Source organism: Falco rusticolus, chromosome 8 (genome assembly GCF_015220075.1).
Source record: "Falco rusticolus isolate bFalRus1 chromosome 8, bFalRus1.pri, whole genome shotgun sequence".
NCBI classification, from domain to species: Eukaryota; Metazoa; Chordata; class Aves; order Falconiformes; family Falconidae; genus Falco; species Falco rusticolus.
In genome coordinates this window covers 17,830,439-17,844,368 of record NC_051194.1, presented here as the reverse complement: position 1 = coordinate 17,844,368, position 13,930 = coordinate 17,830,439, and the positions used below count along the sequence as shown (strand labels likewise).

Below are 13,930 nucleotides of genomic sequence, written 5' to 3'. Positions count from 1 at the left end.
GTAAGTAGAGTTGTACAATTTCTTCCTGTAAAATGCCAATCAAGTGATTGTTTTGACTCCTCCCTACTTTGCATTGGCAGATGCAAAGCACTTAGCTTGCAGATGGTTACTGGGGTACAAATTTAAAAAGCAAATGTCTTTGCTAAAATCAGCCAGAAAGCTTGCTTTAAATATGGAATGCTGGGAACCCAAACATGTTCTTTAATATGCATAATTTTTAGTATTTTTTAAACTGAAGAGGAAGCTATAAAACCACAATTTTGTCTAGAATTCATTTTTTTCTTTATAGGAAGTACTTGTTTTCAAATAGTAACTACAGAAAATTCACATTTATTAAGTGTCCTTTCCTACTAAAGAAGAGAGACCTGGCCAGAATGACTGGCCCTCTATTGTAATCACTATTTCATGCCTCTATAGTTAAAATTGGATTTCTTCTGCAGCAATATATAAAATCAATGACATTTAAGAGAAGCAAAACTAGTAAGCAAGGTCCCTGTGGGTTTAAATCAACATTGCTCCAGGCTTTAGCAACAAATTAACTTTAGAAAAGCTGACAACTTCCATTGACATATCTGCTAGTTCAGGTCTTAAATACATATCCATTAAGATGTGTAATGGCTTTTATTATTATTTCATTTTACTTCTATTTTATTTTATTTCCAAATATTAAGTATTCTATTTTCCCTTAAAGTAACCTTTTTGATCATCTGCATAATCAGCCATCATGGGAAAATCTATGCATACTTCTTCTAAAGCCTTCTTATTTTTTATTTACTTATCCTAATGTATCAATCTTTTTTGACATTTCATTGAAATACAACATAAATTTTTCAAACACCTTTTGTAGGAACAGGATATTACACTTCCCTCATGCTGGGTGGAGTCAGAATCATTCAGATGTGTGTCATAGGATTTATCCTACTAATGCCTGAGGGATTCTCCTTAGCTCAAGCGCTAAGGATCTGTGGCTGGAGTGGGAGTTCTAGCTCTGGAAGCATTATGAAATCCTGAAAGTTAGTGAGGTACAAATAACAAGAGCAATAATTGTGTGATTCCTAAGTGATTTTTGTAATTTTTTATTTCCAGAGTTTTTCTGTAAATGTATAGCTCAGAGTGCAGCATTTATCCAGAAGCATGCCAGTAGATTCAAAGGATGCTTTTCTATTAAGTAAGCAAGCAGTTGCTCATGCCTGTTGAGACAATGTTTTTAAGCTTTTGACCTACTTGTCAATTTTATAATGCAAAAAACGGTTCACCTGTTAAACAGAACAACAAAAAAGACTTTAAGTGGAAAATTCTAGAGTACAGTTGATTCTCTGTATGAATGGCTTTTCTAAGAAATATCTTTTTACATTTTATGTTATTGGAAACTGCCAAATTACATTCGCACAGAAGAAACTGTTAAGACTGAATGTCTGCAGGTTTTATATCTATTGTCAGATCTATATGGTAAACCTGACTGTAAAAGTATTGCTTTCTTATGCATCAGAACGACACCCTAGTTTCAAAGTTACATTTCTGTATCTGCTGGCTACCACAAGGAAACTCCAGTTGAGATGTAGTAGGAATAAAATCAGAGGGATTCCATGTAACTTATCCTAATAAAATTATCTAATATTTAAAATGGCAACATGGCCCTTTTATGAGAGTTTAAACCCATAGTATTTGTCAGGTTTATCACCAGAATAGAATTCCAGAGAGAAGCTTAGAAAGTCTTTAGAAAAAAATATGACGCTTCAGTAAATCCTGCAGGACGTTTCCATAAGGGGAATACATTTTTTCTCTGTTTTACTGCTGTGAGTACTCCCAGAGGCAAAACAGTGCTGGAAAACACAGATAGGATTTGTTCTGTCCTGAGAATCATTGATAGCATTGTGAACCAGTGTGTAATTAGAAACTTATTGTTGGCAGTAAGAAAGAAAGAACCAGACTATCATCCACGTTCCAAAGAGAGTTTGCGAAGCTTGTGATTAGCTAAATGAAACACTTTCTCAAAAGTTTTCATAATGGGTTAATTGGTCCTAAACCTGGAGTTGTGCATGATGGCAGAAGAGAGAGAGCTGAGTTTCTCTGCAGGAGCATCAGTAAGGTTCTCAAGACTCAGGTCAGGTCAGGAGTAATCTGGAATCTAATTGCTATATGCTATGCTATGATTGCAGGGGGGAGAATCACTCTCCCCCCATCCCAGTTTTTAGAAAGATTTTTGTTAGGCTGCCAAGGCTGCTTTTAATTCACGTTTTTCAGCAACATCTTCATTAGAACATGTGATTTGATCTATACTGTGATGTTGCAGATAAGGTCCTTAATGCAAATCTCCAGCAAATGATGCTCTGTTTTAAAATTTATAGTTTCACCCTGAAACTTCACAACCATGCACAACTTTGCCCGACTGGACTATGCAGACATGAAGGAATTCAATACACCTAGCTTCCAAAATAATTTAAATACCATATCTTTTAGCTGTACCAAAAAGATGTGAAGCAAAATAGCATTAAATCAGAATCTATGGGAGGAGATTGCCTTGCCTGCCAGGAACAGCCCTATATAAAGGGTATTTCATTGCACGTTGCCTTAAAAATAGAAGAAAACTTAAAAATCTGGAATTTTTTGGTTTAACGTTTGTTCACCTGCTTTAGCTTAATTATCTCTAACAATCTCAAGGGAGAAAGCTGTTGCAGAAGAGGGTTTTATTTCCAGTTCTTTTGAGAAGCAGAGCAGGGATGGATTTTAAGCTTGCCTGTAAGTCAGTGTGACAATATAACATCAATAAAGAACTGGATTAGCACCCAGATCATAAAAGCAAAAGAGTTGACTTTAACCTTGCACAGAGTCCTATTAATTTGAAATTAATCCTGGAAGAACGGCTCACCTGCTGATTGATGTTGGTTACCCAACTCTCAGCTGGTAAGAGCTGGTTTAAGATTTCCCTTCTCCTTACACATCCTTTTGACAAGATATCATTAAAACATTCTAGCTACAGAAATACTTCTCTTTGAAGTTAGATGCGATTATTTTGTTGAAGTCCTTTGTGTGTAAACAAACATATATGATGCTTATTAACCTCCTAGATAGTTTAATACAATTGGCAGTAATTTGAAGTAAAAACCAACAGCCAGCAAAACAAGAAAAATAGAGAGAGGATTTTTTATGAAAATGAGCCATGGGATGGGCAGGCTCTTATCTTGCATTGCTTCTCTATGCACTCTATATTCCTATCTGTTGAAACTTCATGACACATTTTTGAATGAGTAATCTTCTGTAAGTCACAGGGTATCCATGGACAATTTTGTGATATATGCCATGTGTTTCTTTTTCAGAACATGTCTGAAAATGATATTCAGAAATTTCCCAAACTCAGAGTGCCGTAAGTAAAGCCAAACCAATTTAACATTAAAATTATCTTAGCTGGTCTGCAGTGAAAACTCACAGGAAATACTGGGCAAATGATTTACAAGTGATTAATTAGAGACCTGTTAATTGCAGTGTACTAAGAGAAAAATAAGAACGTTCCAAAATAAAAGGAGTGTTGTCATGACTGCTCAAGCACAATGATGCAATACAAAAAAATTGTCTGGGGGTTGTTCAAAAAACTCATCCATAAATTCTTTGACTGACAGCAGCTACACAAAAGTTAAACTTTTTTGCAAGTATTACCTTCAAAGTATGACTTAATTATTCCCTGCTTAACTGTTATCTTTAACTCAAAGGGAAAAAAAAAAAGTCAGGTATGTACACAACTGTTGAGGAGTTCAAGTTCAAGTGATTTTCATCACGTGCTTTTCCTTTAGGTAGGCGTTAAAGATAAATCAGTCTGGAACATTTGATTCAGTGTTAAATAGCTTTCCTTAGCTACTGTAGATTAGGCCTTGAAAAAGTTTCAAATTTACCAGAATAGCTTTCATAATTTCATAGAAGTTACTAACTGAAGAACAATAATCTCATTAAGTCAATATTGAGTGACAGAGAAATTAGCTTCTAATATTTCATGGTGAAAAATGAAGGATTTTATTTTGCTATGAGTTCTCAGGTACGTATTTAAGCTGGAAGGTGCAGGTTTTTAACCATGATCGCATGAAGCTCTCCGAGGTTTTCTAAACAATGGAGGGGAAAAAGGAGCTTAAGTTGTTCCAACATGGCTGTTTCTTTGTTCCTCGTTTCCCAATTCTGGACTCACTCCCTGTATGCATATCTTGATTTTGCTATGCGAGGTACAGTCTGCTTTGCTATTTTTTGATGCATCAGAGCTTGTGTAAGATGCTTTGGTGAAGCTAAGAATACTGAAATATTCTGAAATACCTGTGTGATCTCCCACTTTCATGTGCTCATGGGTAGGCTGATGGCTAGATCTGAGGGCAGGAGGATACCTCTGTTTGGATCAGATATGCAAGGACTTGAACGTGAAAGCCTTGGATATGACATGTTTCTTAAGGTTATATCTATATTTTCACACAATAAATTTCCTAATAATAGGGATTGGTGGTGTATGATGTATTAGTAAGGAGGCCAACATACTATATTAAAAAAAATGCCCCTGTGGCTCAGCATTTTTTAACTTACTGTCAATTAAAAGCAACATTTAACTGTGGTTACTGAGACTGAGGGCCCAGAGTCACAGCAGATTCTCTGCAAAAAACTCATTTTACCATACCGTAAAATGCATCACTCTTAATTCTCTGATCATTTGTCCCTCCTTCGGCAAAACTGCCTTGTGTTCTCCCAGTTTGAACTCCTGATTTTGAGAATTTTTGGTGATTTCCTTCCAATTCATGAGTCAAAAGTGGTCAGTGGAAGGTCTAATAAACACACACACACACAAGAGATATTAATGTCATAGCTGAATAGTTAAAAGGAAATCTAACAATGTGACATTGCTCCTATCTCCTCATCTAAGTGGTGGACTTGGGAGTCCTGGGTTGCATTCGATGATCTTAAAGATCCAGCCTAAACGATCCTAATCTAATGATCATAGCCTAATGATTCTAATCTATTGATAGCTCAAAAATGTTTTGAAAATTCTGTTTTCACTGTCCACCTACCTCAAAACACCCTAGCAGAAAGCAAACAGCCTTTTCTAGTCAGATATTTTGGGTTTCTCAAAAAGAAGAGAACTTGAAATTAAAGAGCTTTTAGAGAAGAGTGAAGCTCGGTGCACAACTTGAAGAACTGAATAAGTAAATTATTGAATCTGAATTAAAGTTCTGCCAGAAAAGCCCTTGTCCTCAGCTTTCTCCACACAGGGAAGCAATTCACTAGAACATTGTGAATATACATGCAAAAAGGTTGGTGAGATGTGGGGTCCTCCATGTAATGCTGCTGTGTAAAACAAGAGTTTAGAGCTTTAATAGGAAAAAAAGCTGGTTACCATCAAAAAAACCCAACCCAAACAAAACAAAACAACAACAAAAAACCAAAGCAAAACAAAACAAAACAAAAAAAACAACCCAAAACAAAAAAAAACAAATCCAACAGTATAAAATTCATGGGTAGAAGAACGTTCCATTTTTTTTAACATGAATTTCATTACTTCAGAATCTCTACACTGTCATCAAAATGGAAAGTGCTTGCTGTTGACTTCTACTAGAAGACATTCACACCTTACTTTTATATCATAATGTAGACCTCACCTAGTAGGAAGAGTTTTTCTACAAGCTGAAATACACATTAGCATATTGTAGTTATAGTACCTGATACTTAAAAACAGTCCTAAAATCTGGGCATGTTCTGTAAAAATGCTTAATATAAATAGCAAGCATCACACTTACAGCAGTGGCCAGTGGCATGAATAAAAAGTACATATACAGGAGAGATTGTTCTCCAGTAACTTTACAGGGTTGTGCTGACCTACATGTACGGAGAACAGAAGCCAGCACTTGCAGCTATACAAGGCTTGCAAAGCACAGCCTGCATCCATAGCGACCTCCTGAGCCAGGTATGCGGGTTTACAAAATACATACATTTGAGCAACTCTACTGATCAAGCTTTACATATAACAGTGGCATTACTTGGGGATGATTCTGTGACTTTTACAAGAATCTTTGAGTGCCTAAGTATGTAACAGTTGTCATTACAAAGTATGATAGGCCATTTCCTGAAACTAATTAAAAAAACCCACTATTTTCTGTTATTATTAACAGAATTATTATTTTGAAAGTAAATGTCCACCAGTCATGTTATAGTTACACATCTTCACAAATCTTCTTTTGGCTTATTTTTAAATACCAGATAAAAGGATTTAAACATCATGTTGAAAATCAAAATACTTCATAAAACCTTTAAAACTCTCCATTAAAAAAGCTGAACTCTTTACTGAAAACTTTGCTAAAAAGTTTAGATATTTAAGGGCACCAAAGTGTCTGATGTATCCAGACAGTCCCGCAAGTTTTATTCTGGGAACTCTGTGGCGGGCAAAAGGGTTAACGGGCAATGAGCCTGCTCAGGATTCACTGCACTTGCAAATGCACAGGCCACGCGTAGATTTCTTGAGAGATCATGCATGCCGCAGTGGAATGCAGTCGCCAGGTTCCAGACCACCAAGGGTTTTCCCTACATCATCTGTTTACAGTTTTAGTGGAAATCTATGGCCCCGGAGACACTCAGCCATGGCCCCAGCTACCACATTGCCACAGTCCTTTAAGGAGCAGCAACATTTGGGCCAAGTAACCTCTTGGTAGGAACAGCTAACACACATTTTCTCCCCTTTCCCACTGACAAATTAAAACAAGTAAATGTGGCACAACCATCAGCTTTAGAGATTGGGTTATCGTGAATGGAGCTGTCATCCTAAGACAGAGGTAGCATCATGGCTGACCTAACAACTCATTCAGTTATTAAAGCTTAGCACAGTTGCAACCTGGGTTTTTTTCAAACATATACTAAGCTTAACATGTGGCATTTTGGTAACAATATGAAAAACTGTTAAAAAACGTAGTGCTATGGATTTTGTTGAGCTCATACATATTACTCTTGTACTTGCTATCTTATGAAGTAACCATTTAAATTAATATCAATACCACTAGGTTAACATGCACCTGAAGCTTCACAAACAACTCACTGCATCCTGAGAGAGTAAGTGGTACATCAGGGAAACAGGGAAGGGATATGGTATATGTTACACAGAGCAGACACTGGGTATGTGTCTTAAGTGCTAACTAAAACTCAGACCTAACCATGGGGGTGTAATTAACATTTTTTTAAATAAATCTAATGAAACAAAATGCCAATATACAACTGAAGGGACACATGGAGTTTTCTTACTGCTCATTATCACTATTGGAAGTCACAGAAGGTCATAAAGGTTTATGCTTGTGGATAACAAATGTGAGTCTCAAAATATTTTAAAGTGCATTCGACAGACTGTGCCTTACTTAATGTGATCAGAATCAATAAAGAAGAAAAAGCAAAGATCTCATTCAAAATAATGTTGGTGGCTGGTCGATGCCTGAGCTATGATCTAAACACCAAAGTCAGTCTTTGCCACTCTTATTGTTTACTAGCTTGAGAGAAAAGATGTCCAAGTTTTCAGTAAGTCAAGGTACTAACCCAGGCTGTTGATCCTTTCGGCTATCCTCAGTGGCAGGTTGCTGGCAAACCTGAGATTTGAAATTTTCAGTCTTGGTCAGAAATCTTATGGCATATCCTATAGCACTTGTGAAAAACTCCAGTAATAAAAAGAGCATCACTGCACTAAAATACATAATTGCACCCACCAGTTCAAACATAGGAAGTGAGCTGAGTTCTGAATGGGAAGTGTTCAGACCTACTGACATGGCGCAGTCTGAAAGTCGTCCTACTTTCAGGGGAGTCAAAGTGAAAACCTAAAAAAAAAGAAATCTGTGGTACCCTTCTCTTTTAAAAAGGTATGCCTTGGGCAGAGGTGATGGGTGTGCACACATGCTTTCTTAGCTGGGATACTAAAGGTTGTTGAAAGGTTTAGAATATAACTAATACTCACTCAGTTTTGAAGCCAACATATTAGTATTGCATCTGCCTGACAGAGTTCTCAACGGCCAAAACAAAGACTTCATCACTACGCTCTTGACAGTGTTCAATATGCAACTATGCATCTTCCTGGCCCTAGAGGACTTTGCCTTCCATCTCTCTCATCCATCTTAAGTCCTTTATCCCAACAGATGTAGAATGGATTTTACTCGTGACAATGATATCTGCAGTTAAGTGAACAGAAGCCAGTTTGGGAGTACTGCTTTGGGGGTTGGTTGTGTGGTTTTGTTTTTCTTTTTTATCTTCAACTTCCTGCCAGCTTTAAGCTAAGTGTCTGGTGGAGGAGGCAGAAAGAGAAAGAGAAGTCTGAGTAACATTTTCTGCAAGTGCTGTTGCCTTATCCTCTCCTATCATCCACTCCCACAACTCAGAAAGCAGTGTGGTTTGGGTACTTCCTTCCTCGCATGGCTACAGACACAGCAGCTCAGTGCACCAATCTTCTCTGCAATAATGTTAACTGTGAAGTGTTACTATTCTAAACGTTGCTTTCCTCTCATAACCTCTCTGAAGTTTAAAGCATTTCAATAAACTTGAAGCAAAAATTAGACACTGAATTTTAAGCAGCAAATGATCATTTTTTTGACAGCGAGATAAGATGAGCAACTTTTCCCTTTCATTTTTTCCTCAAAACCCATTTGGTGTAAATCCTCGTAGCAGCCAGCCCAGGTTCAGTCCAGAAACTTCCCAAACACTCAGGTCTCATTCATGACTATGGAAGTCTGAACTAAAATAATTATTAGCTCTAAACCCAGTGATCTTCATTATACTTCTTTAGCTGAAAATAAACTCAAGTATTATGAAAGATCCTTCCTCTACCTCTTCTACACAGAGAGTATGCCACACACACAAAAAAAGTTCCGTAATCTACTTCTCAACCAGAGCACTGCTACACACAGTGCACTGGTGACCCCAGAATGTTTCCTGATGTTTCACATGGAACTTATTCACACAGCAGCTTCCTTACCACCTGCAGCAGGACATTTCTTGCGCAGAGCGTTAGTTGCATGGGAAAGAAGAGGAGCGTGAGGAGTCCTGCGCCTACAACTTGGCATTTTTCTTGCTTTATACAATTTGCTTGGGTACTGATGTCGGATTTAGACAGCTGCAAACCTTCTTGAATTATTAACATTTGTGTATGTGCTTACTTCAAAAGGGGCAAGTATGACAATATTTACTTCAAATCAGAAAACTGCAAAGCACTGTCTTCAAACAGAAACACCAAAAAATATTCTTCCTCTGCCTTTCTGTTTTCACATGTGGATCCTTAATTACAGATTACCCATCTTCATCCTTTTCAGACAGCACCATCAAACTGATCTGAAATTGCTTGTTCTCTGATACGTGCTGGCAGCCTGATCTGCCCCCATAGCATTTTCCGTAATAAAATAGAGCAACCCTATGCCTTGAATTTATCTTTTGATCTGAATTATAGTAAAGTAAGTATTAGGAAAGTAGAAAGGGCAAGAGAAGGGATATTCAAAATAAGAGAAAGATTTTTAGCATGGTTGAGGATGAAAAAAAATAATATGATTTTGTAGGCTTTATTTTTTTTAATATTATATTGCTTGAAATTGTGTCTTCCTCAAGTCCCAGCATAGAAAAGCAGTTAGACATTAAAGAGATGCATAAATGAGGTCATTCAGAAAAACCTAGGGGATTATTATCGCTGAGTAGCAGAAAGACATGAAAGAAGCAGCAAAACAAAACAGAGTGGCAACTGCCTGGCCAGAAACAAAGATTATGCAATACTGATACAGAGTTTGATTGACCAGATCTAAGATGTATGGGAAAAAATTCTGCACTAACAAACAAGTTAAGATTTTACAGAATTTAGAACCTGAGATAAACAGACATGTTGAGTTGCTGATTTTTTTCATGCTACTTTTATTTCCACAATTACTGTCTCTGATAGACCTGAATAATATAAACTTGAAGTAAAATGGGAAACTGTTAACCAGGTATATGTAACCAATTTGGTTTGGTTGTCACAGGACTTTCCCGGTAGGACTTTCCTCAAAAAGAAATAATGACAATTAAGAATCAGACCATGACTCATCATAGGTTTTCTTTGAGAAAACCCCTGTTACTTGAAACAAAATAATCAGAGAGGCAAACTTGCTTACTAGCAGAGCAGAATTCTGTTGCTCTCAGTGGACTTAATTCTGTCAGCCTCAGTAACGACTGTCCTGTAAGCTCAGAGTTGTTTCAGGGAGTCAGTCAATATAAAACCTCTCAGTCCTAGATGTCTGTGCTGACTATAGATGCCAGCGATATTAGCAGCATAAAAGCATGCTCCTGACCGAAATTTTACTCAAGATTGTATTTCATTGGTTGTTGCTCACCAAACTACAGAGTGATGACAAACACATCCGCTTGGAAAAATGTCTCTAGACATAAAACTTCATATGTTCCATGACTATTTCTGCCCTGCAAATGTGTCATCCCATGGAACTAAACCTTTTCACCTTCTTTACTGGAAGGATTCTGGGTTAGGTATATATTGATTGCAGAGGGAGGGAAAAAAAAGAATAGACACAGGGTACATTTAATCCCTGCTTTTTCAACCATAAGCTTGGCAGAAGCTGCTTCCTGAAGCATTATCTGCTTTTTCTATGCAAAATAATGCAAATGCAATTGCCACTATCTAAAACAGTGTTCTAGTGTGTGATGTCTACCACACCCAAAGTTTCTAAGGCTTGGTATGTTTAATGTTTATTTTTAAACTTGATCCAACAGTACAGGTTTTTATCTATGTAAAAAACCTTCAGTTTTGAATTGGATGCACTATAGCTCAACTTTGCAATAAGATGATAAATTCAGTATTCTTACCACATTGTAAATAATAATTCTGAATTACCAGATTTAATTTAGTAAATATGAAGGGAAAGCAGCTAAGAAAATGACTGATGAGTTTCAAGGAGTTTTTTAAAACTGTTTTTGCATTTCTTTTAAATAGGATTGTAAGTAAATTAAGTCAAGAAATAAACAGAAATGAAGGGAGGCTATCTTTCTTACCAAAATGGTAAGTAAAACAAATTGGGTTTCTTTTTCAAAGCTTTCAGATATATCTTTTCTGGACTGTTTTCTATTTTATCAATAATACCTGGGTCAGAGGGACAGCCTGGAAATTATATAAAATAAAACTCTATTTTGTTAATGTCATCTGTTAAGAATAGTGAGGCCTGCGCCCACAAACACCCTAGATACTTCTGCCATGTCCAGAGCCAAGTAACATGTAAATCTCATACATTTTTCGACCTGATTAAATTAACCTTTTTGAATGCTATAAAGCCTAGGCAAATACTATTGCATTAATAAATCATCATTAATGCATTTCACAGAGGTATACAGTGTTACACTTTTTAATACTTTATGACTTATTGATTAGAATATTCTTGCAATAGAAAAAGCAAAAATTGCAATAACACTGCATAAGAACAATTTATATTCATATACAATGAAATCTAACTCTAGTCTACATAACATGGTTTTGCATCATCTGACAACACGATTTTACACCTTTCCATTTAACTAGAGTTCACAACTAAAATTGAAAACCGTAACAATATCTATCAACCCTAAAAATATTAATGAACTTCATTTTCAGCAGCATGAATGGAGTTAGTAAAAAAGGTTTTCAGGACTGGGGCCTCGAGTAAATTTATTTACTTAGTCCTCTTGTTTCTAAACACTTGACCTCACTGACTTTAAATTTTTTCAAGACAGTTTAACTTACATTAGGATCCTGTATGTGTAATATGAAGTAGTGTGGTTTTGGCATTTCAGGCAGAGTTAAACTCATCTATATAAATTTCATTTCACTGTTAAAAGCTAACTATTACCTTTATTCACAATAGATTTTAGTATGCTTCAAACATTTAAGAACTGCAAATCAAAGCAATTTATTTTTTTTCACCTTTGTTGTAGGGCTCAAACACAAAAATGTCCTGAAAATCCAGGTAAGTGTGTACTGGCAGATAGTCTCTAACAACAAAAACTGTGTAAAAGTATTAAAACGTTAAGTCAGTCCCTGCAGGTCAGAATAAATGGGGGTTAGGGGTGGGGGAAACCCAAAACAACAAACAGGAAAAGAGGAGAGCACGAAGAAGTTGCAAGAATAGTTACATGAGAACAAGTATGAAACAATATGCTTAAAATAGAAACGATGGTGAAAAAGGGCAAGAGCAGAGACACTTATGTGAACATCCCCAACCTGCCTTTCTTTAACCCAATACATAGTATCAGTGCTTATATATCTCTGTTTCAGCAGCTCTGCCCCCTGCCTCTATTCCTAGCAGCACCATACATCAGAGAGGTAAGCTTCTAGGTGCCTGTCATGTTCTGAAATTTTATTTCAATTATTTTCTTAGTAGGCCACAATTATTTAAAACTTCTGTAAGCTACCATGTTCCCCCAGTCCTACTGAAATTAAAAAATCTTTTGATATGAAAGCTAAAATAGTATTAAACAAAGAGATAAGAAGTCTGTGCTCATTCTGAAAGCATTCTACTTCAAATTATAGTTAAAACTCAAAGTATAGGAGAAACTTGAAGTGACAGTACATATATCATACAAGAATAGCTATATTCTTAGTTTTGAATCAGAATGTTATTTGTAGTGCCTTTCAGGCCTGCCTGCCTGCCTTTGAAAGACTTACCTTGTTCCTCTGACATCATACGGTGGTTCAGAACTCATCTGGGATTTGTCCTGTCCTTTTTGTCAAGTTGTATCTTGATAGTTTAAAGTTGTACTTGCTAAGAAGTCTGTGGTTATGCTTCTTTACACAGGATACAGTCAAGAAGATGATGACTGGTCTTCATTTGTGAGTATCGGGATTAGCAAAACCTACTGGTTGAGTGGACTACCTCTTCTGTAAGGTCTATCATTTCTTGCATTATCTACTTTGAGCAGCATACATGGAGTGATCGATGGCAGGGGGTGTTAGGGTGAGGAGAAAGAGAAGCAGGAACATGAGTGATTGGAGTAGCTGCTTACAAATTTCTTCCCTGAGAAAAAAGTCTCCCCCAGTAATGCAAGGCAGAGGTTCAGAATGGCGGTCCTATGCCACCGGCTCAAGCTCACAGCCTACAATCAGGCCTCTACAGAACCTTAGCTGAATTTTATATACATATTTCAAGCTCTTAAAAGAGGTAAAGGAAAGGTTGCTATGTTATTCAGTGGCAAATTCTTGCCATTTTATTCTCTAGAGCTGATTTGTTGAAGAATGTGATTTTTTGAAGCCAACTAGACTGTAAAAGTTCCTTTTGCCTTTTGGCATAGAAAATGTATTGTTAAATGTGATTAAATGAAGCATACATGGCTAGCTAAATGAATGAGCTGAACGATGCATGGCCCGACTTTATCAAGATCTCTTACATTGACCAATGCCAAAGTTTTTTGTGAAAAATGGAGAGGGATTTTTAAAAACTACTTGTACTAAGTTTGCAGGAGAGTTGCTGCTATTTTAGGAACACAAAAGTTAAAAGTAACTACCTATAGAGCACCTAGGCTCTATGTAAATACAGAATGAGCCTGGAAATTTCAGCCAAGATATCAATGATAAATTGAATATTCTTTTTCTTGTGGGCCTTGACAGACTGCACGGATGTGTGTAATGACTGCTACCGTATTTTCACTGTGATGTTACTGGGTCCTGCAAGTTGTCTGAAGCTGATTTTGTTCTGGTCAGGAGGGCATCAATACCCGTATCAAAGACCTCATTTTTTCTGAAGCATTTTAAAAAAGTTGAGTTGCAGGCTGTAGAGTACATGCCATTAAGGAAGAATGAGTATTAACAGGCATCAGCTGTTGCTCCACTATGTTCCTAGGAAGCACTGACTGGTTTGCTGGTGCCTTGTCTGTTACTTAAAACAAAGGCACAGTGCATTTCAACCAGCTGTGACCTTATCTTGACTTTCCACTGCAGTTACTG

General features: G+C 36.8%; 1 protein-coding gene across 3 annotated transcripts in view; it reads left to right on the top strand.

The window, feature by feature from the left end:
* Window positions 1-13,930, top strand: part of LCP2 (lymphocyte cytosolic protein 2) — a 31,580-nt gene that overhangs the window by 3,916 nt on the left and 13,734 nt on the right. Inside the window, exons 3-7 of one of the 3 annotated variants that reach the window (XM_037397849.1) lie at window positions 3,318-3,364; window positions 10,955-11,020; window positions 11,926-11,957; window positions 12,269-12,313; window positions 12,786-12,820. In XM_037397849.1, coding sequence (XP_037253746.1) covers window positions 3,318-3,364; window positions 10,955-11,020; window positions 11,926-11,957; window positions 12,269-12,313; window positions 12,786-12,820 — 225 coding nt within the window. Of the gene's footprint in view, window positions 1-3,317; window positions 3,365-10,954; window positions 11,021-11,925; window positions 11,958-12,265; window positions 12,314-12,785; window positions 12,821-13,930 lie in introns of all 3 variants that reach the window. The other 2 variants (XM_037397848.1, XM_037397850.1) reach the window with 2 other exon arrangements.